This window comes from Osmerus eperlanus, chromosome 10 (genome assembly GCF_963692335.1).
Source record: "Osmerus eperlanus chromosome 10, fOsmEpe2.1, whole genome shotgun sequence".
In the NCBI taxonomy this organism is placed as follows: Eukaryota; Metazoa; Chordata; class Actinopteri; order Osmeriformes; family Osmeridae; genus Osmerus; species Osmerus eperlanus.
In genome coordinates this window covers 5,256,554-5,284,247 of record NC_085027.1, presented here as the reverse complement: position 1 = coordinate 5,284,247, position 27,694 = coordinate 5,256,554, and the positions used below count along the sequence as shown (strand labels likewise).

The following is a 27,694-nucleotide window of genomic DNA, read 5'->3' as shown; positions in this document are numbered from 1 at the left end:
TGCCTCTGAACAGGAAGTAATTTATGGAGCTTTCCTGCGTCACCTCTATGTGAACCAACGCGTCCCACTGGTGCTCTAATAAAACCTGTGACATCATAAGGTGTTGCGGAGTGCCAACGGGACCGTCCAATGATTCCAAAGATAACAACGCACAGCAGCATCAGCAGCAGGACACTCCCCCCTCTGTCCTCTGATCTTTAATATACACTAATCATAGCTGGGCCGAGAAGGGAGAAACAGAAAGGAATAGAGAGAGGTGGGGGAGGTGGGGGGGGGGAGGTGTGTAGGGGGGGGAGAGTGCTTTAAACCTGAGATAGAGAATCCAACTCGTATCTCTTAGGAATTCATAAATTAACCACCAGGGGGGAAAAGAGTCCAAACACACATGAAAGTTAGATGGTGTGTGTGCACAGTAAGCTCTAAGGGGGAAAAACACAGGGCTGGATTACATGGGCGCTCTGTGGGTCTGATCCCTGACTGGTAATTAAGCTTATAGCCTTTACACACACACATACCCATACAGGGCACAAATGTATACAGACACACACACATACACAAAGGGCATGCATGAACACACCCTCAAAAAACATTGAGGACATGCCCGACATGAAGCCTGTATTGGGCATGCATTGTACACACACACACGCACCCATACACAAACACACACACCCCATTTCAGAACTGTCAGATTAGAGAGGGCCCTTAATGTGTGTGACTCAGTGGAGTCCTCTAGGCTAATGAGATTGGGCTAATTGGTATCGTTACTGTACTCTCCGGGGGCAGAGGACAACACGTTTAAACATATACTCACTGATCACACTTAAAACCTGCCAGAGATGCTAAAGGTCATTAGTGCCTTTGCACACTTCTAAACCCATGTAATTGGGATGGGCGAGAAAAAAACACAGCTCGGGTTCAGCCGGGTTAAAACATTCATTTGCTAATTTCAGGATACATGTTGCCAAAAGAAAACATGCTGTAATTACAAAGAGTAAAAAGTAAAACAACCAGAAATAACACTTTCAAACATAGCTTTCTACCACACTGAGTTGAAACACATGTTTTGAACAAATTAAGACATATTTTGTTTTGGGATGATTATTTATTTGAATTTAGATCTCTACATTTCCCAAAAATAAATTGCACACACCAAGTTGTGTATGTACAGTATAGTATTTCATTCAGAGGAAAGCTCAGTAAAGGAAAATAAGAATCTTGTTTTCAATGTTTTTAATTAACTTCTTGAACTCCAAAGCACTACAGTTACAGCTACAGCCAGTACATATATAAAACACCAATTCAATTTGTGGATAATGAAATCCATATCCAAATATTTCTAAATAGATGTGTTGAACAACCCTTCAACATAGGTATCACTCTCTTTTGGCCCCTGAGTGGAATGACATTAGGCTGACAGAGTGAAACAAGAACAGTAGCTAATGTTAGCGCTAATGTTAGCATTAGTATTAGCATTCACATCAGGGATGAGTGGCGAGGCTACCGGCTGGACCATGTCTGTCCACAACCAGGGACAGGTGTGCCCATGAGCCTGGCCTCAAGTTACTGAGAGTGCTCCATGTGCGTCACAGACACAGACAGTAGGCCTGCAAAGACTCCTGTTATGGGTTATTTTAGTAACGTACCCCGCTAACAGCTAATACTCTTAAGGTGGAAAAAATATCAGCATAACAAGTGTCTTGCACGCTCGTCAACATCATCAACATGGCCACCATGGAGAGAATAAAAGCAGACTGGGCTTTTCTTAGAATAACAGAGTCTCGGCATTGTGCTATGAAGCTTTATGATGCTAAAATATGTAAGGGAAGTTGCTTTAGCTCTGTGGGGAATCTAAGCCCTGCCACCTGTTCACCAGATCCCCAGGCTTTATTCAATATTCTTATAAAACCAAAAAGGGAAGAGAAATCAAAGCATTTCCTGCCTGCCCATGGCACAGCTTCTGAAGACTGTCCTATTTTTAAGTTCTAACTTAAAGCAGCGGCCCTCCTCTAAACCGCACCATTGTGAACCCAGATGTCGCCATGACAATAAAAGATCTGACCAGTGTAGACTTCTGAGGATTTCCTTCCTTGTGACATCATTCCTTCTTCCGACAGGTGACAATGATTACACTCTGGGGATCTGGCCATGCACAAGCAGGTTAACACTGATTGTCACTTACAGGTAGGCATATGCAACAATGAATAGGTTTATTGACGCTCCTGTTTAGTATTCAAACACCACATGATCATGAAACAGACCATCTGGTTAAAAAAAAAACACCCACTCATTAGTAACAATGGCTTCATCAACCAAGTCAAACACCGCGTAACATGAACGCACTCAAATGCTGAATGTATGAAACGAATACATTAATTTCCTCATTCAACAAATCTTTCCCCTTCATCCTTTCATTGACCGGCCTTTATCTTTCATTGTAATCTGAGAACTGAGGATGACCTGGGAACATTTCTCTTTGTCTTATTGTTCCATGCTGTTTCATGTATTATTCATCCTTAATTGCTAGATGGCTCTCCATTCAGCACGGTAGCATCCTACCTGGAATGTAAAGTGTTACTAACTTGATTGAGCTCTGCTCTCATTGTCCCTCAGTATTGAAATAATTAACTCATTAGACTTTCACAGGCTTTTTGTTTGCCTTCCTCAGAAAACGTTTACAAAGGGATCTTGAATGAGATGCCATGTTTGCCTTGCAATCAGATCTGAGCTGGAATGTAGGCAGAGGCAGTTGGATAGACAGGCGGCCAGGCAGGCGGGTGGGTGGGTGATGGGATGGGAAATGAAGGAAGGCCGAGTGCTATTTCAGCCCCGTTTATCAGACTCTCCATAAGAAGAGTCCTTAAACAAACCTCCCTCTCAAGGATTGGCACTTAGTCTCTTTTCCCTCTCCAGGGGACCATCCTAAAATAAAGACAGCCATTGCAAACTCGTGTATTGACTAAAATAGAATGTATTCTTACATACGGTCCACACTCTGATCTTACAGGAGTGAGGATGTTCACCTTGTCCTGAAGAGAGTTAGCTCAGCTACTGTTTCAAAACAGATTACTGTCACCTGTACAGCATAAGTACTTGACCTTATGATATCGAGGAGAAAAAAAAAGGGGTCACAGTTTCATATCACAGGGAAAAGACTGTGGAATTTGACAGTCCTCTCTTGAAGATTTATACAGCGATTTATAGCTCTGTTGATCTCTTCAGGGTCTCACCTAATAATAGTATACGACTGGTGCTTTAACCCCGTTCACCCTGTCATACGTTTCCACCCACATTTAACCATAAAACCATAGTCATAGCACCGTTCCTCTCTTCATTTGTTTTCCTAGACGTGTCAGTCCTCATCAGCAGGGGCAACTCACTGAACATATCATCCAGGCAGACGACGAAGGTGCTCCTGAGAGAGTGAGCGGGCCAAAAGCAGGGGGGGGGGAGTGAAACCAATTGTAAAGCAGTCTAGTTAGCGCTGTGTCACAGGAGAGCCCTCCACCCCTCCACCCCCCCTCCCTCCCCACACACACACCGTATATCATCCACAGGTCTGGCACTTTGACCCCCCGTGTGTCACAGAGTCTTGGACCGCTCCTCTGTGCAGCGACCCCCCGCCCCCCCCCCCATCCACTCAGCCCCCTCGTCCTCTATCAACTAACCCTTCGCCTCTCAACCCTTCGCCTTGTGAGTGTCAGGGTGCTTTACTGCCCCTGAAAAATACGAAGGAGCGCTAAAGAGTGAGATGAATTACGACCATGGGAGGAACTCTAACAAGGGGCGTCCAAATTTACAGCTTTGCCGGCTTTTTCAACTTCATGGGTGGAGATAAAACAGGCCTCCGTTTCTGAGAGCCCAGCAAAGAGCTGGTTGAGAGAGAGAGGGGGAAAGAGGGAGGGAGCGAGAGAGCGAGAGGGCTTATGTTCTCAAAGAGACCTAATGAGTGAAAATATTGGAAGCAGAATGGACCTTGTTATTTGCTCCCTCTGACAAGAAAAACGGCAGTCAAATGTCCAATAATATTTATCGCTATCAACAGTCAGCGAGAGGTTATGGACACAGAGGCCCTGACCGTGCTAGCTGGTGTGGTGAACAGACAGAGTCAGCCCCAGCATGAAGCAGAAATTATTTTTGAGATCAATCAGTTTAAACGCCTGTTAAATCAGTCGAGTAGAAAGAGAAAAACAGCCTTTTGGGTACCGTCTGAACCTGAATGAAAAGACCTTTGTAGTTCTCTCCGGTGGGTTTGTAAAAACAAATGTGCATTACATCAAACCAATCATTTCTCCCCCTGACGAAGATCAAACTAATATTGAGGGAAAACACCTGAAAGATGATACTGCAGGCGCTAATGAGAGAAGCAGCTCACCTGCTAATCACAATAAGGATGCTAGGAACGAGGATGTACCCACACAGACCCTCTCTGTAAGCACATCCTTATTTCCACAAACAGCTAAATGCATCCCCTGCCCTCTGCCAGACATCTATAAGAACTGTGAATTCTATATCCTTCTCTAAAGCTGGCACTTAATCCTATTTGCATTCATATTACTGTGGCTCGATCCTAGGAGTCTTTATCCTACGATTTCCCTATTTGTATGCCTCTGTGAGTGCAGTGACTTTATGCATGATACCAGTATCTGGGTGTCGCTCCCATCTCTCGACCCAATTTCACCCAGACACCCTGCCATTCACCTTGTGAGAAGCTCTGGAGGAACTTATTTCCGAGCGGTACAAATGAGTAAACATGCAGACTCTCTGGCGGGTAATGGACTGTATCACACGCACACACAGACACACACACACACACACAGACGCACACACACACAGACACACACACACAGACACACGTATGCTTGCACACATATACACAGACACACACTCTTCACAAACACATATATATTTGAATGCACACGCACACATACAGTATATCTTCAAATATACACACACACACAGAATTAAATACTGCTAGTAGTTCCCAAGTGGAGAGCCACAGGCTTAGCTCCACACCGGCTGATTTGTGAATCTCTCCCTTAAACAGCTCTGTGCCTCTGTGCTGGCGCAAGGGAGAGGTGCTCGCACCCATTTGCACATTAATAAACCTCCAGAACATTTATTAAATGCTGCGAGAATAGACAGCATTTACATTTAGAGCTCTAGAGGACATCTGAGTGTTTGGCTTTGCCACATCATGGACCTAAGTGTTCTCCAAATCCTCCAGTACATGTGGATAATGACACCACCGGTGCTGCCAGTAACAGAGGTTAGGATGGATATTAACATACAGTTAACTTGACCCTCTCAGCCACCTACTTATATTAGGACCTTCTGCCATTAAGGTAACATTGATGGTGGGCAGGCCTGAGGCAGTGTGTTGAAGAAATTCTCATTGTAAAGATTATTCCAATAATAAACATGAACAATTATACAACAATAATTTATCATTATTAAAAAAATATTCAGAATACAAATTGTAACATTGAACACTTATTATTTAAGAAACATTTGCAGTAACATTATTAGTATGGATACCATTACTATTGTCACTTTCTTGTTGTTGCTTTACAATTCACACACTGATGTTTCCTACACAATAGTCTGACACATCATTTGTGACTATCAGCATTAATGCTGCCGAATGAAATAGGTGATGATCTATGCTCCTTATGTATCGACTTGGCAATTCATAACACAAAATAGCTAAACTGTCAAAAAAAAATCTGAAGTCACACTTAAATGAACTCAATACCACTATTATGATGGCTTGACATAACAGGACTGGTGCCAATAATTGTACATAAAGATATGGAAAAGCCAAGAGTTCAAATATGAATATTTCATGAATTCCAACACAAAGAGCATGTTAAAAGGATCAAAGAGAGAAAGGGAGAGGAGTCAATGTGAACATCCAAACAATATGCAAGAATCTAGACAGTATAGGTCACATGCAAAGAGACTGGGGTCACACTGAAATTGTCCATCAGTCAGACAAGCAGAACTGATTTGGATGCTAAATAATGGTTTAGATATTCAAAAATTCTATATATATGCGAAAGGCTTCAGTGCACACTCGATCTGGCCCATCAGAGGAGTGCTCTGCCACCACACTCCCTCATGCAACCCTGTGCTATGCCTCTGAGCCCAGGCCTAACACACACATGCACATACACACAAACATAGACAAAGGGTGTGGCAGGTTGCAGAGTGCATGCTCTGAGACCAGTGTGTGTTTGTAAGTGTGTGTGTGTGTGTGTGTGGCATGTCAGGTCTCAGGGCGCAGGCTCTGAGACCAGTGTGTGTGTATATGTGTGTGTACTCTATGTGCATGTGTGTATAGGCAAAAAAGTAAAAAGAAAAAGCACAGATATCCACACAAAGACAGCGTTTTCATTGTTACTCACTGCCTTCAGTATCGGAGGTAGAAATGTATCCATACGTTAGCACATTTGTGTTTGCTTTATGCTAATTGAAACATTCCAAATATTTGCCATTGTCACTGCAAGATGTCCCTCTCCTTTGTAGCTGGTGTACTTCAAAGAATTTAATCAATGCAAAATGTATACAAGGCTGCGTTATAAAAACATAACATGCAGACAGAATTGCATTGTGATCCTGCACTCGTTCAAAAGCATCTCATGTTGTGATTGTCATCTGCCACTCGCCGATTGAAATGCGTTTTCATATTTCATCTCATCTATTGAATGTCAAACATCACTTATTGAGGGAGCCAAATCCATCTGATGATTTCAACCCCGCTAAAATGGAAATGGTGTACGTGACAAAATAGTGATATTAACATAATAAAGGCGGTCGACTTACAAAAACCTCAACATCTGCTGGGTTTTGAGAGCATTGGATAACATTTCTTTGAATCCTGTAGATGGATCTGAGGCAGCTCAGACAGTCATTCACATCAGTGTGTCTCAGGAGAGGGGCCAATCAGGAGGACAACGGGGGATTGATCATGGTGAGGAGACTAAATATGCACGGCCATACAGCTCGAACACAGACTGTTGTAAACAAACGCCTTCCAGCTTGAGAGCTGGGTACTGCAGGGAAGTGTGGAGTACTGCGTACAATCCCACAATAACTAAGACGAATGTGGGTGGGAGGAACCTAAAAACCATAACTTTTCAATGATATAATATCAGAATATCTACTATAAAGGAGATTCTCCTAAAATCACTGTCGCATTAGTGATGGCTGGACATCCATTGAAACAGTGCAGTACCAGAGCACATGTTAGTTCAAGAGAAGAGGTTCTTCCTTTTCATGTCACAGGTAAGACCAGTCTCATGACCTGGGACAGAGAAAGCAAATGAATGTGAACTGCAGCCTGTATTAAACATGGTGTGAACTGTCGGGCCGAGGCAACCGACACACTCAGACTTGATGCTGATGGACAGACAATATCCCGTGATCTGACCCCAAAGATAAAGGTTTAATAATAAATACAGGGTGTCTGAATTAAAAAGACACCACTCTACATTTTTAATGTAAATGTATTTCTGCATGCCATCAAATATGGATGAACCCAGGGCTCACCTCTGCCGTGCGGGGGGGGCGGGGGGGGGGCTTTGACTGACTCTTTGACCGGGGGGACAGAGCGTGAGCAGCCGGTCTGAGGAGGGAAGGGTGGTGTGCTGGAGAGAGGTGACAGACCTCGAAAACAGGGGGGGCCACAGGCGAGAGAGAGAGAGAGAGAGAGAGAGAGAGAGAGAGAGAGAGAGAGAGAGAGAGAGAGAGAGAGAGAGAGAGAGAGAGAGAGATGGCCCAAGTGTTTGACTGTGTGATTTACTCCACAGCAGAGGGCCTCCAATGGGAGGAACATTGCTGATGGGGAACTGAAATGAGATTGCTGTGAGCAAGGAGCAGGATTTAGGGCCGGCCTGAATGGGGCTGGAGGCAAAGTGGAGGCTATCGCATTAACCTGACGGGGGCTCTTTTAATAGGGTCCAGGGCTTAAACTGATATATCAATTTCCTTCCATGCAGAAGACTTCAAAGCCCAGCGCTCATTCCAGACGCTGATGTCTGCCCTCCATCAATCTCTGTGTGCAGTGGGCATCATCACCTCCCAGTCCCAGACAGGCCTGGACACACATAGGTCAGGCAGATCGAGCCAATCCAGAGTCTCTGTCCACACCATCTCCTCTGGGTCAATCACAGTTTCCATCCACTCAATGGTCTAATAAAATGGATGGTTCAGCTAAGGCCCCTCCGATCTTCACAGTCAAAAAAACGGACGCCTACAAACGTACACAGACAGATCCAAGTGAAGTGTGTGCCTTAACTCATATAGAGCTCCGAGAGTTTCACTCAACGGGCAGATTCAGCTGATTACGGTGATGACTAGAGTTATGGGGAGAGATACCTCTCCATCTGTGTGCCCTCATGTCAGAACAACATCCAAGCTCAAATGGAAGTGAGCAACACTGTTCATGCGACTTAGTTCCCACAATTACGGCACATTGTAAAAGGCAGACTAGACTGCCAACGATCCAGACGCATGCCTTCAAGTTCATTGCCACTGTTTGTACAGTGAGCTCCTCACAACAACAGAGAAACGAGCATTTGCACTCCGTTCCTTTAGCTCTCTTTTCTGGAAGAATGTATCAAAAAGCTCTGCTCTCCCAGCTCATACCCTCCAGGGCTCTGATGTCACTTCTAGTGCAACACCTCAGTGATGACTGACACATGCTGCACATGGGCATACAAAAAGAAAAGCTCCAAACTAAAACCTTTGTCTTAGCCGACATTTCAGATTATTTTTTACTGTAACTTGTTTTGACAAAACAATTCCCGGAGAAATTAAACGACATATACTCAGTCAAAACCGGAACCCAGATCTGCCACAACACAGCTAATACAGTCAAGCAGGCTCTGTGTCTCATAACTGTGTTTCACTTGTAACAGATTGAGTTACAGGATGTTTTAGGAGGGGAGTCAGTCAAAGGATACAAGAAAAAATATAATGTCAGTGCAAAAACATGGTCTGATTTGTCTGACAAAGTTCATGAGCCAAATGTCTAGACAATCCCAGTTATGTTCTGAAACATACAAAAGTACACAAACACACAGACGTATTTTAAGCGAGGACTAAATGCTATTGAGAATGGAAAAACATAAGGAACGAATGTGCTCCTGTGATTCCTGCAGCAAGACAGACCGGCAGGTGAGCAGACTTTAATTGTTTAGATAATTGTTGTTATTGAATGATTACATTGACTTCTGCTTACCTGTGGGGAAACAGCTGTTTGGAAACAAATCTGATCAATTTATAAAGGATGATTAGTAAACTAATAATGATTTGGCAAAACCGTGCATTAAATCACTTGATGACATAGTTGTATGCAATACGAAAAGGCCTAAAAGTTGCTTGGGCAACGAGATACGCGTAGGTACGAGATAGGAACCGTAAATTATAGGCAGGGGCAGGTCTGCTCGTCATTCCAGTTGTCTGGTTGGTTAATAGTACGCAATAAATGATGTGTCATGATAAGACGTACAGGCCGAAAATCCTCTAACAAGTTTGGTTAGCAGGTCAGTTCTTTTAGGGCAGGAATCCCTGCTGTAAAGTCCTTTGACAAGTTTTCGTCGCGGGTTTGACGGGATAAACCTTAGGTTAAAAGGTTGGTTACGCTGTGGAATAAGTAAAACGTTGAAAGAGACGTTGAAATATAAGTCTCGAGCAGATGTTTCCCAAGGACTAACAACGTATGGCGTCATATGAATTACAGTCATCATAGTGCCACATTTGTAAGTGAATAAAATTAATTTATAAGTGCCTCTTTCCAGCCACTGACTGAATTCATTCTATCAATGTATTGTACACATTTTCAGGTTTTACTCAGAGAGATACTTCCAAATGTAGTATTACTAAGAAATATCAGACACACACCACATACCTCTGAGGCCTAGAGTCAGAGAACACTTAGAACATAGATAAATAGGGAAGACGTACAATTGAAGTATCAGAATTAGGTGATATTGGAAGAGGGAAGCAGAAATATTTGTCAGATCGCTTCTCTCAGCCTATCGCCTAGCGATCAGAGAGATCATTTAGACAGAGAACAAAGACTGCAAATATTTTAGGAGGAAGACAGGGGCTACATGTGAGTGGAGGAGTGAAGTGAACGGGGCGGGAGAGCCAAAAGTGCTCGCTGGTGTGGGGTAGAGTTTGCGGTGCGGAGTAGATGAGATCTATGAATACAGATCAGCCGAGATGTGAGGGAATTTTACAGCAGGTATTGTCTGTCACTCACCCCGTCTGTCTGTGTGATCAGGGCCTCCTCTGTCTCTGTTTCATCTTCTTCCCTCTTTCTCTCTCTCTCTCTCTCACACACACACACACACACACACACACACACACTCTCTCTCTATCACACACACACACATACACTCCTCCCCCATCTCTACCAGGGGAGACCTGGTGCTGGGGCGTGCCCTTGCCAAAAAGTGACAGGTGTTCAGAAAGAAGGTCCAAAAATCAAAGGTATATTATTCCTATTATATGTTATCATATGCTGCTTATGTCTGACATGGTATTAATTGCACACATCCAACTTTGGCTGGGTGAATTGGGTGACAAACACAACATACATTATTGTGTGGCACAATTCCAAATCATGGTACATGATACTATCTTTAGGTGACTGCTGAAAATGTCTCTTGACAGTACTAGCGTCTGTATGAATCAGTTTATTTTTACTTACATTTGTCTTCTTGTTCTCACAATGGGGAGAACATCTTTGCCAACCGTGAGATCGGATAGCCTGGAGCCCTTGCACACACACTGTGAATTCTGCCTGGAGTGAACCAAAACAGAGGTTTGAATGCAAAACATACAACCTTTCAGACATGTAAACCTGTAAAAATGCATTATTTTCACTTAAATACTAGGTATTTAAGTGAAAATAATGCATTTTTACAAATACCCAATTCTACGCACCCTACATAACTCTACTTCAAGCAGCCATGTTGTGAATATAACACCAACTGGTCCTCAACATTACCGTGAAATACTGAACAAAGGCCCCTTTTTGGCACGCAGTCCCAACAAAGCCAATTTGCCTAAAAAAGTGTTTGCTTTTGCATTGTAGTGTCAGTGTTGATTTCTAGTGTCAGGAGAGCAAACCAAACATAAAACTGCCCAACTGTTCAATCGCACAGCTCCGCAGATGGAAGCAGGTCCGGTGCTCAATCAGCTAAGTGCAGCAGGCAGCTGTTGTGTGGTGGATAGAGTGTGTCATTAATTCTGTAAATATACTGGGCTACCCCTCACGTGGATGAGAATTGCCCACCCAGGCCATGTTAAGACCAGATGAGCAACAGCAGCACCACACTGGGCCAGAGCGTCTGTTGGGCCCAGATATCCCCCCCAACAACTGTAAAATAGCAGTGAAGGGAAGTTTGCGACCTGTTAAGAGTTTTTGTCCCTTATATTTTAATATGTAATTTAAAAATGTCCACCATCCGTTTCTACAAGGTTTTTTTCATTTGCCGAGAGATAAGTCGGTCATTGTTGTTTTTCAGTAGATAGTTGTAACCCATTTTGGGAAAACTCAATAATGCTGAGTAAAATTATTTCTCTCCTGTGCTTTTCAAAATGATGTTCTAGCACTTGTATTGTTCCTGTTGGAGCGACATGGCAACATGGTTTGGTTCTTCTTTTCTAGGCTATCCATTCTCTTTTCTTTTATTTTTATTCCTCGTACACATTATTTGCGGGGCTGCAGTAGAATAGGGTGCGGCACGGTCAGTGGTTTGCCACAATGAGTACAGGGAGCTGACAAGGGCAGTGTTGGTGGGTGATGTGTCCAGCCTCGGCCTTTGCCAGGGCAAGCTTATGATTGGCTGCCACGGCTACGGGCCAATGACTGAGCTCAGAACAACAAACAGCAACAAGTATTCTGGGAAACATACAAGGCCACGGTGAGCTGAATTGACCGTCACAGAGACGATGCACCTCCTGTCACAGGCAGTGAGACAGAGTAGCATCTCGCTTCCTGGAGTTCACCTCAACAATGGCTGTTTTTACTTTGCGCAATCATTCATTCTCGTTCAAGCATATCGACAATCATGGGAGCATTACTATAATGTATCTTTCAAAAGCAACTATCACTTTATGGATGGTGAACTCCATCTTTCCACCCTGATCTCATGCTGTCTCCATATTCCTGCGTGCCGTTTCTCTAAAACCAGGATTCCTCTCCCTCATCCTCTCCCATCCCCATAGCTCCAACCCAGAAAAGGCTACTGGTGGAAATTAAATAACCTGAGAATTGAGCTACTTAAGGACTCCCGATTAACATATTTGCCTCTTCAGGGAAATGTCGCATAAACTCAAATGGACGCTAATTTTACGCATGGATTTCTTCCACCCCGATTCTTCAGTTTTGAATAATCCTCAAATGAAATTGTTTTAGAAAAAGAAAGAAAAAAAGTTGAATGTACGAAAATGTGTGTCAGAAACAACTGCAGCTGAAAACACCAATGGATTGTTTTGTGCATATTGAACAGAGCTTTTCACAATATCCCTTTTTTAGCCTCAATGTCTAAATCAATTATTCAACAAGCCTCAGACACTGACGCAGATTAATCATGGATGTGGTGACCTCATGGGGACAGTGTCACAACAATTGCTAGTTGCTGTGGATCACATATCAGCAGCAGAAGACCCATGTCTGACCACAGTGATTTTCAAGTATCTTCTCTTAGGAGCTGTAATCTCCTGTGCAGCCCCTTCAGGTGACTAATCCGAGATATCCATTTCTGTTTAGCCGAGATATGTCACACTCCGAAAACATTCATCCTCTACTCTAAAGTTAGGACATGTAATTACCTCTGTTGTCATCCCCTCAAGACTCCCCTGTACACACATAAAACCTGGCTCAAATTCAAGTTCCATCTCTGACTCCCATTCTAATTCCCACAGAGTGCTGAGATCAAAGTCATGAGAAGTTAGGATAACCCCTTATGACTTCTCATTAGTAGGTAACCTGACGGGCTTTGAGTAGAGCAGTTGCAGTGGTCAGCTGTTGACGGCTGCACATGGCCCAGCCCTGTGTGTTGGGGAGAGTGGAGCCAGACACTGAGGTAGCCTAGCCTAGCGTGAACCCCAGTGTAGCTGTCGCCTTCAGCCCAGACTCTAATGGGACTGTTCAAAGCTGGCTGGTGGTCTCCAATGGCTGGGCTGCTATCCTGGTCCACCTTGGATCATTAAGGTTCCACAGTCTCCCCTGCCTTCCAACACACCACTGAAGCGATTACAGTCAATGTGTAATTAAAGTTTGAATAAACAAAGCCATTTTTTCCCTAGGTCTTTTATTTCTCCACCCAATTTTTCTCTTTTTCCTCTTTCTCTCTCTCTCTTGGTCTCTGGGCTCTGTCGTTCCTGACACACTGCGTGTCGAGTCTCACTGGCCCCTGTGGCGACTGCAAGGATGGACGTAGGCCTTGAGTCTAATTAGAAACCTAAATACTTTGAGTAATGCCTAACCCCAGGGAATGCAACTGCCATATCCCTTCCACATATGCTATGTGGAAGGACCTTGCGAGCCACTGGGGTGTCTCACTGAAATATCCCAGGCTACTCCCCTTTACACAGCTGTCCACACAGACGCATGCACTTAAGACAGCATTGCTTTCATAGCTAAAATAGAAATTTGTGTCCTAAGTGCTGCAACAAGGCCAATGCTAAATATTTAATTCCCACGGGTGTTAATTATGGTTGAGTACTGGCAACACGGATTCCTTTTTTTCCTTTTTTTCCACTTCACATAACAACTGTTTAAGCAATTTGAGCATTTTTCAATTAATTAAACACAGTCTTCCAGTAACCTCTTGTCACTTTGCCCTTAAGGAACATAGCTAATTTGTGTAGAATAGAAAAATAAGAGAGGAGTGGGTGTTTTCATCTTACAATGCCCGCATGGAGGAAGACACATCCTTTACACACACATTTAAAATGAGCGCTTAAAAATATATATATATATTGTTATTTTAAAACCTGAAGTATCTTATGTCGTTTTTTTTTTGTTTTGTTAAGAACCCATATCAGATCATTGTAACCATGAGCAACCAGCTCCCATTATGTTATCAAAGCCTTGTGAGATAGTCAGGCAGTCTAGCTAATCCCTGATGTATTTTTAGTCACAACTGACTGATGAACTGAAATTACTACATCAATGATAAAATAGAGCTCTCTGAAAAGGCTTTACAACATCACAGTTAGAGAGGGGGCTCTTTAAAATACATCCAAATGAACATGCTTGACGTTGCTGTATGGGGATGAAAATGTTTCAAGACTATTTAAAAAAGGAAAAAAAAAGTAAATATTATACTTAGTTTTGAATTAAACATAATTTCCTTGTGAGATCTGAGCACATGTAAAGTAAAAAAAAAAGTAAAAAAAATATTGGTTTTGTGGTTCTGATACAAAAAAAGGCTAAACGTATAAAAATATTTATAAAGCTGAACAAAGGTTAAAATCCAGTGTTCCATCATCTGTACTACAGCTGTTTGTGTGTGTGTGTGTGCTTCGGTGTGCGTGTGTTCTGCTTATCAAACCCGGAGACAGGACAGGGGGGGAGTCATCCAGCGTTTTTGGCACACCCAGCCTCATATAAAGGCCCCTGTCATTGCAGGAGATCTGAGGCAGCCCGTGAAATTCAGCTAATAGTCATTATGGGATCCCCTTGCCTGCCCTCCTACCTGATCTCCAGGCGGCTTCCTTTCACACCGTATTTGCATCGTGTCATCTTATCAGTATTCACACAGAGAAGGGAGAGATCACACAGCAGACAGACAAGCGCCTCAGTAAATAAGACAGACAGACCGATAGGCGGAGACAGAGCAAGATGAGAGTGGGAGGGAGGGAAAAAGAGAGAGCGAGAAAGAAAGAGAGAGAGAGATACAGAAAAAAAGAGAGAGAGAGAGAGAGAGAGAGAAAGAAAGTGTCCCTGTATACCGCGATTTTAGAACCTCATTGCCAAAAGATGATAAAAAATGAAAAATGAACAGAAACTACACAAACACAGTGTCCAAGCAGCTCTGGGACAGTAAAAAAATAGGCTGAGTAATGTTCTTTTTCTCTTAATGTAAAATTAATGTTCGGTGCCTTTGTAGATGGCTCTAGCACACCTACCCCCCTCGAGCTCTGTGGCAGGCTGAACTCTGAGGACCCAGTGTGCTCATTCACTCCTGGGCCCAGTCAATAAGGCTATTTCTGATCTCCGGATGGCTAAGGTTTCAAAGCCTGTTTAAATGGGCACCCACAAAGCCGGAAGCACCAACCTCAGCCCCTCTCTCCTCCTCTCCCGCATGGCCTGCTCTCTCTAAATATTGAGAAGGATCTCCGCTTCCCAACCCTGCGGAAAAGAAGAAGAGAGGAGAGGAGGAGAGGGGGGTACAAAGCTTCCCTCCCACCCTCATACACACACACACACACACACACACACACACACACACAGTGGTGACGAAAGACAGGGAAGTGCAGGTCAGGGCTCCCGGTGCTAAGCTGTGAAAGGCAAACGTTTGGCAGAGTAATTACACGCTGCACTGCTCTGGGAGTGATTAGTGATAGTTGTCTGTTAAAAGTGTTTGGAGGCCCAGAGTCTCCATGTGCCACGCTTGCCTTCCTCTGGCCTAATGTTTAGGTTGCATTTGCATTAAAAGGTGTGGTGGGTGGGGGGGGGGAGGTGGGGGGGGGGGGGAGAGGGAGGAGGTGAGCAAGGGTCACTGGTGTCAACACAAACAGCGATATGAAAAATATGCGTTCCAGACAATAACATTTTATTGATGCTTAGGTACAAAGTTCCATTGAAGGACTTGGTCATCATACTATGCTAAAATCTTATTTACAATTTATGCTGTATGAATATTGAGATATTGATTATTTTTGTTTTTTAAGAAAGAACATTTATTTCAAAAGCCACAACAACATAACTTGCTTGGCTAGCGTTTCTCTTCCTGAAAGTAAAAAAGGACGGCACAAAATGGACGCAACAAAATGTGTCCGTTCCCAGGTCGTGTGATGCTCCGGTGAGTTGCCGTCAACACACTCAGGTGATGCGGCATGGCCTGACATGCTTTGATGTCTCTGCCGTGTTTACGTTGGCCAACTATGCCGGCGCGGCCTGCAGGTGTGCCTGCAAGCTGTAAGATGAGCAGCCTACCTGATAGTCTGGACAGCTGTCCCTCCAAAACAGGGAGGGGGCTCCCTGAGAGAGACACAGATGAAGAGACAGAGAGAGGGAGAGAGAGAGAGATAGATGAGAGGGTGAGAGAAAGAGAAAAGGTTAAAGCGCGGGACAGGCACCAGATCACAACAGGGGCCTTGGGCGTAGAGTCGGGTGGCAAAGAGGAAACATCCGTGGACAGAGGAGGAAATACCGAAGAGGCTTTCTAGGATCTAGGTAGGAAGGAAGACAGTACCTAGGGAGGAATCCCCTCCAAATCTGCACCAGGTGTGGGGCATTAAGGAAAGGATCCTGGTTGGGGCTTTCTACGTCTGGCTCCATCACCCAGGGCAGTGTGTCAGCTCAGCTGCTGGCTGACCTGCTTGGGTTGACCTCTGTGAGGGACCTGGTGCTCCACTCAGGACAGAGCATGGGTCTAATGACAACTAGCTCAACAATGAGAGTAAACTAAGGCAACAGGCATTATCTAGTCCTGGATTTACACCGTACATTTATCTACAAGGAGAATATTACTACAGAGTAGAGGATTGTGCAAAATACAACAGATGCATATAAGTAGAGAATGTAAATTGACAGTAGAGATCCAGTAGAAACTATAACTGCAGTTTAGGTACAAATAGTACATCAAAAAGTCAGTATACATAGCTGATCACTGATCAAAAGAAGTATATTTATTGCCCATATTCCACACTTTGTATGTCGTACATAAGTGGACGTCTGGTGCTACTGTATTTAAACATGAATCCCACAGTAAGGAGTCCATAGTGGCATGGGAATCATTAACTACCACATAAATGAATTCAAAATATAGCCTCATTGGCATTGTTGTCTCTTCAGATTATGCGCGACACACAGAATAAAAGGGGAATGGTTGTAAGACATTAACATGTATCATAGGCCTGGGAGAGAAACTCTATACCTTCAAGCACCGGGAGGAGGAGAATGTGACTGGGCACGTGCGGAATGCAGAGTGGCGATCTAAATTTCAAATGTTGAGGATGTTTCCGTTGACTGTTTATGAAACATGGCTGCTGGGACTACAAAGGTAAGGGGATATGGCATCAAAGCCCTCCCCTCAGAAAACAAAAAAGCAACATGGCTGCTGTGGAATGCAAAGCAGAACATAATACTCCTCCTGCAATTCCTCTTCTGCTCCTTAACAGCCTCATTTGATTACAGTGTGCCAGGCCCCTCTGGACTACACATACATAGATACAGTGGCAGAAAAGAGGTCCTTTGCTGGATGAAAATACCTAATTTGGAGGGAACAAAAGATAAGGGAGAGGGGGAGTTAGAGTGAGAGGGGGGGGGGGGGTGCTGGTGTTGCGCGTCAGCGTGCCTGTGTGTGTGCGTGGTGACCGAGGCAGAGACTGCATGTCTGATGACGGTCAGCAACATATCGTTTACAAGCTCCCTCAGCAGAACCCGCGCGTCCATCTCAAGCCACAGGGTTCACCCTCTACTTAAGGCAACAAGGCTGGGGCTCAGCATTACAAGCCTATTAAAAGATACTTTTAATTATGCGCTATTCTCCAGGGAATGGTTCGCATCCTGAACTCTGTGTTCTTTGACATTCTGCTCTTAAGGAAGGCTCAACTGGAACCACGTGTTGTTTTCTCCCACCAATTAAAGGGCATGTTGACAGATTATGGCTGCTGCTGGTTTGTGCTCCATTAACGCATTTAGTGATGATGAGCAGGGTGGCAGGGTGGGTGGTTGTGGTGGTGGGGGGGGGGGATTGATAGGAGGGAGAGAGGGAGGGAGAGGGGGAGAGATAAAAAGAGAGAGAGTTTGTACACAAACCCTGAGGGGTTCATGTGTTTATAGTACCTGGGCTATGATCTATCTCCACCCTCATCCATTTCTATTACACCTCACATGCAAAAGCAAGAAGCCAGCCCCACCTTTCACTCATTACAATTTATATTGGATCAAGGACATTACTCCCATATGACACAAATAATGGTAATTTGTATTTTGGTACTATTTGTCTTTATCAAGCAACTCCAGTTGCTTCACCTCTCACTCCAAGAGCCCCCATATAGTTATCAGACTACACTTGTTGAACCTTGTGGTTTTCCATACGCTGTATATTTCTTTATCCTGACAGGTCTTCTGTTAGTCATATAGCTGTGAAACACATTACAGACACAAAGGCCCTGAGATCATACATCCGCTAATCTACATTCAAAACAGCCACCAGGGAGTGTGAATATGGTACCTCTAATACTGATCAACCATCTGTGATCTTTAAGATATGACACCACCAGTGGAGACTGGATCCCATGTGTTTCCCTCGCACTGGCAGCAGTAGCAGCCACTCTGCTAGACAGTATAGAGCCCAGCCTATGCTACTGTGTGTTGGGTGTTGATTGTGGACTCTTCCGGGGAGGGCCCTCGAAGGGCTTATTTTCACATTACTCAGGCTTCATTATGCACAATCCATATTTGTTTGGTCACTGAAGCTATTGACTCATTTCTAAAATAAAATTACAGGTAATTTGTCTTGTCATGGAGTAGGGTGTGTTATCCTGCTCACCACCCCCCACTCAAGGAGGAGAAACTGGCAACCCGTGGAAGAGCAGCCCCACGAGTACGTCTGTAAATATATTTTTTGATAAGACATTGAAAAATCAATGTCTGCTTCCCACAATCCGTCTCAAGCAAATCAATCATAATCTGCACATCTGTCAGGAGGAGGCAGGAGAAAGTGTGGAGATGGGAAAGGGGTGAAATCTTTGTCTGATATCTCTCATTTCAGAATCACTTCAGATAATAGGGTCATCATTTCAACACTTAGCCAATCCCAGGACCTGCCATTCAGCCAGTAGGGAGTATAGCCATCAGAGCAGGAAGAGGAGTGATTCTCACAACATAAATCTTCATTCACATAGACAGAGTTCAAGTAAATTACTGCAAAAGGAAAATATCAAGTGAACCGAATGTGTTGGATTGCTTCTGTTGCGGTTGGCATTGTGGTAGACATAGTGATATGCTAAAATAATGCAAAACAATTGTACATACAGAATATTGCAGTTTTATTACTTTAAGGGAAAATGCCTGCTATCATGATCGCCTATGGCGTGCATGCATTCATAACAAATCAATAACCACTATACAACCAACATACGGCAGAATAGTGTGGCATATAAAAACAGCAAGACACACTGTTTATAAGATAGTGCTTTTTTGCAGATGAAGGTTGTAGTGACATGAGCAGTTACTTGTGTAATTGGGTTTCCTTTTGCAGTCTGCCTCAGGACTCCATGCCTTCATCTGTAGATCTGTAAGTATGTCTTTAGGGTGGAAAAAGACTATGCGGAGCATTACTTTAACTTAACAAAGATGACTGTACACATTAGGAATTGACCACACAAAATTCACATAATTATAGTCACGTGTTGATAATGTGCAATTGGATATCAGTTACTTTGCGATTCCTTTGGCATAAAAAATGACAAATGTACAAACAGACAACTCTATGATTGAATTACTATTGATTTTAATATTGTTTTATTGTTGGTACAAAACGATACTTGTAGGTCTATTTAATTAATAACTTGTACAATTTAAATATATGAAAAGTGAACACGAAATAAAATACACAGATACATGTTTCTTGTGATTATATCACTATTATTTCGACTTAAATCAATGACTTGCTATACTATCCCAAATAGCAGATGATATTGTAGCGGTAGCAAGTCAAGTTTTTCAGTCGAGAGAAGCAATGCACGTTTAATCATTTAATAAAAAAAATGCAAGGTCAAAAATAAATTACATCCATTATTTGCAGCACATCTCCCCAAAGCATTGGGAGGGAAACTGTTTTGAATTTCAATTGGCTTCAAAGTGGCAAAAGCCCTCAGCTAATACATCAAAGAAAAATTGGTGTCAACTAATCGGTTTAGGACACAGCTTAGAATGGCTAAAATGAACAGTTGAAGCTTTCTCCTGTGCAGACCGACCACTACTTTGGGCTGGCGCACCTGACCTTGTGCAGGAAGAAGCATGTCACACTGCTTGACGTTAACCAACTTTGTTTAACTTAACTATCCTTGGTGTGAACGCGAGAAGCAATTAGCCTGCTACAATAGTTAATGCTTTCTAATAATAGTCTCTAAATCCAAATTAGATTACGCCTCCTCCCTCAGGCATTTCTGGTGTGATGCATCATTCTTCACATGGTTGAGCTACCGCTGGGCGTTATTACCCAATATGTTTTACTGCTAGTAAGTAGAAGGCTAGACCGGCTACTTTCCTAAATTGCCTAGTAGGCTAAGTCTTGGTCAATATGGATGGAAAAAATAACTTTTGTCAGAAGTGCCCGATAATTACATTCCGTAGCCTTTGGCTACGGCATTAGTTTTTAAGCGGACCATTTTCATTACGGATCTTATCTGGAATTTTCTAAAACTATTGACCAGTATTTCAAACACATAAAAACGAAACATTGGCTACTCCAAATGTACAGCGGTAAAATATATCTAGTTTTGAAAAATGACGATACGGAACTTGACAGTTTCCTACCTTTCTTGTCTGTATGAGCGGTCAGCAGCTGCTGCTACTCGTTTCACAGCTCCACGTAGTTCCTCCCCCCAACACAGAATGCATCTGTTATCAAGTGCGTGAGTCATTACAGTCGATAATAAAGTATCAATGAAATATTGACGTCATTCTCGGTGCTCTGATGTCCTTGGTAAACGGTAAGCTTCAAAAGGTGACTGAGCATTGGCCATTCATTACGTCCCTCTTGAAGAAAAAAACTGACCAATAACACAATGAATGGTAAACAGAGTGGGGACAGAGAGGTTCACATTACGTTAAACAATTTCTCTCTGTTTATGGTTTCATTTCCTAACTGTTTACAACAATTATCTGTGTAAATGGCAATTGAAAAAAAAAAACTGTGTAATGGCCCACACTGTACCATCGTCATCATTATTTCCTCTCAAGATGTTTTCAGAGACTAACAACACGTGACACTGTGCACACACTTTTTAGCAGCGCCTACAGCGATCCCTTTCGGTTTATCGGAGATTTGAACTTTGATGCCTGAAAATCACCAGTGTGACCATGGCCTTTGGATATCTGTATTGTCACATATTGTTGACAAGTTAGACTCCAAACATATCAGTATTTGGAACAATTGATTTTGACCAGGGAAAGACATGAATTACTCTGCATCCCATTACAAATGACTGTTATTAATATTATTGTGATAATGCATATTGTTGTTTCAGAATACACTTTGTGATTGTTCATGTTTCTATTGGTTTTCAATTGTTTTGTTAGTGGAAAGGTAGATTGCATTTGGCGTCAAAGGAACACAATTAAACAAAAAATCTATATCAAATAAAATCCTGCTGGTTACCTTAAATTTCATCAGAGAAATGTATCTACTGGAATAAAATGAGATTACATCCACTGGTCGTAGCGGATTTGCTGAGTTCATATGGTACTAATCTGCCCTTGCTTGGGGCTTTCAGGACTTTCGGGGAGTGTGTGTCTGACTGGCTTATTCCTGGACATAATGGCAAAAACTACTTAGCAGTCATCTCAGAGAAAAGCAGACTACCGTTCAAAGATTTACAATTCCAATTTTTTGGGAGGGTTTACACATCTCAGTAAATGAAACGGTCTTATTAATCTATGTACATTACGAATGTATGCAATAAAAGACAGCAAAACAATTGGAATAAGGCCTTTATGATTGAGAATCCGAGCCGTTAACTTGCCTTGTCTTACCAAAACGCGCGTCTGGTGCAATAATGTCGATAAACACAATAGTAATCCAATTGAAACCCGTCACCCCTTTAGCTCCCGTTGCGAATTTTAATTTAAGGCACGCACGATCACGCGTCAGTCAAGTCGTTTTGAGGCATATATTCAAACTGACAAGTTGTGCGCTCAAAGACACAATAAACTCTTCAGAAAAGGAAGCCCTTGTACACAACACGGAGCGCTTTTCCTCTTGTATCTGGCAAGCCCCTCCTGGTAGACAACAGCCCATTTGTTATTGATCAAGTCTGAAAGTGACGGCTTCGTATTTAGAAAAAGAAGAAAGTTGGAGTTGATCTACAGGCTCGCATGATATCGCCATCCAGGGGCTGGCGCACTTGAGTCTCACAGCAACGAGCCTTGTTAGAGAAAAAATAGAGAAAAAGCGGGAGAGGGATTGTTAGTCAAAGGGAGGGGAAAGGGGGCAGAAAAAAGAAAACATGGAGGGAGAGAGAGAAACAGGAGGAGAGAGAGAGGGAGGGGGGAGAGAGAATCGATTTAGGCAGGACTGTGGGTTACCCAGCATAAGCTTGCCTTTTCCTTCGATGACTACACCCCGAGAGGAGGAGCGTGAAGAACGTAGTAGGCGTCAGAATCCTCAATTTCCAACTTAGCATCTTGGCAGGACATTTTCCCAAGCAAAGCCCCCATCCGACGGCAAAAAACTTCATCTGCACGGTGTGAGAGCGAGGAAACTAGTAAGATAGAGAAAGAAGGAGAGATAGAAAAGAGAGCGCAGCCACAAACAACGCTACTTTAAGCTGACATCAACCAAAATCATTGCCTAAATCTATGTAGACTATTCGATTAAATTTTCACTTTTTACAGCAATCTTTTGAGAGGGGAACAGACAGCTGTCTGTTGATTCCCGACTCTATGACTGAGATTGGACAGTGCATGAGAAAATAAGGGAAAAGTGCGCAAGTAAGTGGCTTACTTTCGGGTCTCCAGCATGGCGTATCCTCAGGGCTACTTGTACCAGCCGTCCGCTTCTTTGGCACTGTATTCGTGCCCGGCGTACAGTACAAGCGTTATCTCGGGACCCAGGACCGAGGAACTTGGAAGATCTTCTTCGGGCTCGGCTTTTGCTCCATATGCCGGATCTACTGCGTTCACCAGCGCTTCGCCCGGGTACAACTCCCATCTCCCGTACAGTGCAGACGCGGCGGCGGCTGCCACATTCACTTCTTACGTGGTAAGTGCTCATAATTGTTAAGCACAAAATATTCGCAGATAACATACAGTAATTGATCCTAAATGATTTACATCGATTGCACGATGTCTGATAGGACATTTTATATTGAGTCGGGCTACTCATAAACGGATGCATTTCGCTGCTGACCTAATTCCTAAGAATGGCATCTGTAATGGCTCTGTTAATGTTGATAGGGTGTTATGCAAGACAAATGATATAATGCCAAATTTGAGTAATTACCTTTTTTAGGGGGGGGGGGTGAAGAGAATGGTATTTTGATGTCATGCAGGGCTAGTTTAACAGTGTCATGCTGAAAGCATTTATGCACATTTCTTTCGAGAAATTGCTGCATTAGATGGAGTTATTTACTGGGTTGCTCATATTAGTAGACTTAAAATGTAAACCCATTGCTGCCAACCCACTTTTATGGACAAAGACCACATTTTCGTTGTTCAGCGCATAGCTAAAGTGGAAAGGGTATGATAACGCAATGAGAACATTAATAAAGCATGTAGGCAAGATACGAATTTGTTGCCATAAAAGATAGATCGATCAAAACGTAGTTTTGGTGCAAGTCAGGAAGAAGGCCTATTACGCGTAACGCTAATGCGTTAAATTAGGAATCTTTCACCGCCAATAGGCCCACTTAATGAAATAGTGACTCGTACATTCTATCTGTAAGAAAAAAAAGCCCACAATAGCAGACGAATAACTTTCGTAAAGTAAAACCTTGAAAGGCAGTCTACTGCAAACCACTATAATTCGTGATTAAAGAAATAGCGTTTGTGTAAGTGTGTGTGGTGTGTGTACGCGTGTGTGTGTGCGTGTGTGTGTGTTTGTTTTTAAATTATGACGTTTTCCACTCAGAGTTTGGCCTTCCGAACAATGAATTAAACTCTTCCAACGCTTTGGACACAATTTCTTTATGTTTTGTTGTTGTTTAGGGTTCGCCATATGACCATACCACGGGAATGGCTGGGTCTATAGGATACCATCCCTACGCAGCTCCCTTGGGCTCATATCCTTACGGTGACCCAGCATACCGAAAGAATGCAACACGGGACGCCACTGCCACCCTCAAAGCCTGGCTAAACGAGCACCGTAAGAACCCCTACCCCACCAAGGGGGAGAAAATCATGCTGGCCATCATCACCAAAATGACCCTCACCCAAGTGTCCACCTGGTTCGCCAACGCCAGGAGGAGACTAAAGAAGGAGAACAAGATGACCTGGACTCCCCGGAACCGCAGTGAGGATGAGGAAGAGGATGAGAACATTGATCTGGAGAAAAACGACGACGATGAACCTAACAAGCCAACAGACAAGGGAGACTCGACAGACACAGAGTCAGGTCTGTATAGAAAGAAAAAAAAATCATACATTTTTCATAACAGTCATTTCCAGTCAGGGCGCAAAATTGATTGCTGGTTAATGGTGGTATATTATTTATAATGGGACAATTTATTTAAATAATAATCACCTTGAACTCCTCTCATTTGACTTTTTATGGGCAGAAATTGCTGGTGACGCAGAGTGTTTAGCAGTCAATTTATCTTTAACTGCATAATAAGGATACAGCGGGTGCTTTGCACTGTGTATTCGACTAATGATAATTATTACCATTACATTATCATTAATACCATGGTTTTCAAGGTTGTATAAGTAGTGGGCCTATTGTTCGATGCATATTATCATAACTATTATTATGGTAATGTGAATTGTCTGGATTTTTTTTTTCTACCCTTTTTTTTCTTCTTTTTAACATGTGATCATCACCCTCAGCCCGCTTGCAACATTCTTAAACCAAAGCCTTTGGAAAAAATGTTTTACTATAACTTTACTAATGTTTATCTTTTGCTATAGATCATAAATTGCTGAACCCCGGGGACATAGCGTGCGATAGATTTAAGGAAGAGACCCATGGAAAAGAAATGGATCCCCTCCTGAGCGACTCGGAATTAAAAGACCAGGAGGGGCGGACAGAGTTACTGCCCGAGTCTGCAAAACCCACCACCTCCAGTCCATCGGCAGTGCCTCGGGGGAACGAGCTCGTTGCGCAAGAGAAGCCGTCAGAAATGAACCATGTGCCGGGCACAGTACACAGCAATGTAACGTCTGTTATTCATTCGCCTCAGTCGGCCCCTAAACCAAAACTCTGGTCTCTAGCAGAGATCGCCACGTCCTCAGACAGGTGTAAGGGCAACAATGAGGTGCCACAGGCCCCGGGGATGGGTCAGAGCACAGTAATCGCCACCAACGCAGCGTCGCCATCACGTTCCTCCCCCCAGTGCCCTCTCCCGAACAGCACTGTCTTATCAAGGCCTATCTACTATACATCCCCTTTTTACCCGGGGTACACGAACTATGGCGGTTTTGGACATCTTCACAGCAACCACAGCTCCGGCACGGGCTCTACGGCACATTTTAACGGATTAAACCAGACTGTGTTAAATAGAGCAGAGGCTTTGGTAAGAGAAAGCCAGAAAGTCAGAGGCCAAACGCAGGTAGATCTTTGTAAAGACTCCCCTTATGAACTAAAGAAAGGTATGTCAAACATTTAATACCTGATTCCTTTCCAAACACTCGGACTTTTATTTATTATTTGTGGTTGCATAAAAAAAATGAAGCGAATTCCGATGACAATTATTTTCTGAGTAAAATGCTTATTCTCAAATCTTAGGTTCTGAATGGTAATTCCTAAAGATGTAACTAAAATGGTCTTAATCGCTGCAGCCGCCTGAGTCTATTTGTATTAAAGACTAATATGTATATTTAATGTAGCAATTTTGTATTTAAAATGGACAACACACTATCTTTGAAGTAAATTATGAAAAAAAAAATGTGTGCAGCTATTATTCTGAGGGGTTAACTGTTATTGTGTCATGTGTCATGTAGTCTCTCTGGCCTATAGAATATGAAATGTTTTCGATGGAGTCATTGTGCGCCACGACAGGTGTACATATTTCGATGTTCTATTCAGAAGTATGTAGATCGGCCCTTCAAGGAGGAAAACTGTTTACCCTTTGTGAAAAATGTTTACTATTTTTAAGCATATTTGCAACTACTTTATCTTCTCTTTACACGTAGCCCTACATAGTTCTAAAGGAAGGGGAAAATTGATATAATAACATTGAGGCGCAGTCATTTAACCCAATTACTCTTCAACCACATCGTGTTTTATGCAAAGCAATCAGGTGGCGAACTCCGGTAATGAGTTCGATTTTATGCCAAATTTAGACCTCATTACTATTTCCAAGGCGTGGCAAAGCTTTTAAAAGGACGCAACCATGCATTATGGCTTCAGAGCATACTGCCCTGTTATATCATTAATGTTGGAGACTCCTTAATGGCGCGTTGGATGTGAAACACATGAATTGGAGAGTTATTTTTGCGTGTCACGCGGTAAAAGCCACATAGTTACTTAAAAAACTAAGCGTTGCTCTGTCCTCAAACTCTTCCCACTTCCGCAGGTAGGTGTCACACTTGCTCCTAATTTCAGTGGTTCATTTCTAATCCATCACGGAAAACCTTCTCTTATCAAATGGCCTAGATAAAAAAGAACTAAAGCAGAGGCAGAGAAATACTTTTATCCATAGCAATTCTTACACTTTTATTATGAAAATTCTGGTATGTATGAATATTTGACTAAAATGTCATAAAAAAAATCCTACTAAAGATATAATCTATAAATGTTTTTAACAACGATAATTTTAGGATTTGTTAAGGTTCAGCACCGTTTCTTGACAGAAAATGAATTATTAGCCTATTTTGCATATGTAAATAAAATGAAATAGTTTAACATAAAGGCTTAAGCAACACAACGCAGTTATTGAAACTGTCATATTATTATTATTTTAATTAGGATTGTGGTATGTTTATACGTCGTATTAATAGCCTAATATATGATGAGATTTTGGTGACCTAATAATAGTGCATAATTTATTTTTTATTAGTAGGCTATTAGTATTAAGAGTATTCTTATAAATATTTTTATAGTTAGTTTGTCTATATGCCGCTATACGTTTTCGTTTTAACCTTGACAGTTTATTGTATAGTATGCAACTGTTACATTATATAATTATTAATAATAATAATAATCAGCATCATCATCATGAGTTGAAGTGGGCCAGCTTGCTCTTGTTTACAGCTACCATTAATCTCTATAGTTTACTTTCCACACTCCAGTTGAAAACTCCCTTGGGCTTTATATAATTCCCTTAGCCCTAATGTCCTCTATTCGAAGTCACGCAGGCGAGTGGAGCTTCTATTTTAATCTGACAGAGTGTGCTGGAACAGTGATTGCAACACATCAGCCGGCTAAATAGCATAATTATGTTTTTCTTTGCTGATCCCTCAAGGAATATAAGTGTTCGATGCAATGTCCCCTAAGAGAATATAATAGATGTATTTGAAATTTAGTTTTTAACTTAATTAATTCATGTTTTAAAGTGCCAATAGATACTATTTTAGTGATATAAATAATCTATATTCGGTTTGGTAAATATTGAATTGTTT

General features: G+C 42.6%; 1 protein-coding gene and 1 long non-coding RNA gene across 2 annotated transcripts; one reads left to right on the top strand and one right to left on the bottom strand.

Annotated features, from left to right (window-relative positions):
- Positions 1 to 19,225: 19,225 nt before the first annotated feature.
- Positions 19,226 to 23,426, bottom strand: LOC134028100 (uncharacterized). Its single transcript, XR_009931497.1, has 3 exons — positions 22,923 to 23,426; positions 22,505 to 22,680; positions 19,226 to 22,344 (listed from the first exon to the last, which is right to left on the bottom strand). It is a non-coding gene; the product is annotated as an uncharacterized LOC134028100 (long non-coding RNA).
- Positions 22,589 to 26,010, top strand: irx5a (iroquois homeobox 5a). The gene is made up of 3 exons (XM_062471452.1): positions 22,589 to 23,180; positions 24,125 to 24,530; positions 25,043 to 26,010. Exons 1-3 carry the CDS (start codon positions 22,938 to 22,940, stop codon positions 25,738 to 25,740), a joined length of 1,347 nt encoding a protein of 448 aa, XP_062327436.1. The 5' UTR covers positions 22,589 to 22,937; the 3' UTR covers positions 25,741 to 26,010.
- Positions 26,011 to 27,694: the final 1,684 nt, after the last annotated feature.

Bases quoted from the DNA above. Each gene is read 5' to 3' on its own strand.
- irx5a (XM_062471452.1), top strand. From the start codon at position 22,938: ATGGCGTATCCTCAGGGCTACTTGTACCAGCCGTCCGCTTCTTTGGCA. The intron at 23,181-24,124 runs GTAAGTGCTCAT...GTTGTTGTTTAG, and splicing joins CCACATTCACTTCTTACGTG to GGTTCGCCATATGACCATAC. The intron at 24,531-25,042 runs GTCTGTATAGAA...CTTTTGCTATAG, and splicing joins CTCGACAGACACAGAGTCAG to ATCATAAATTGCTGAACCCC.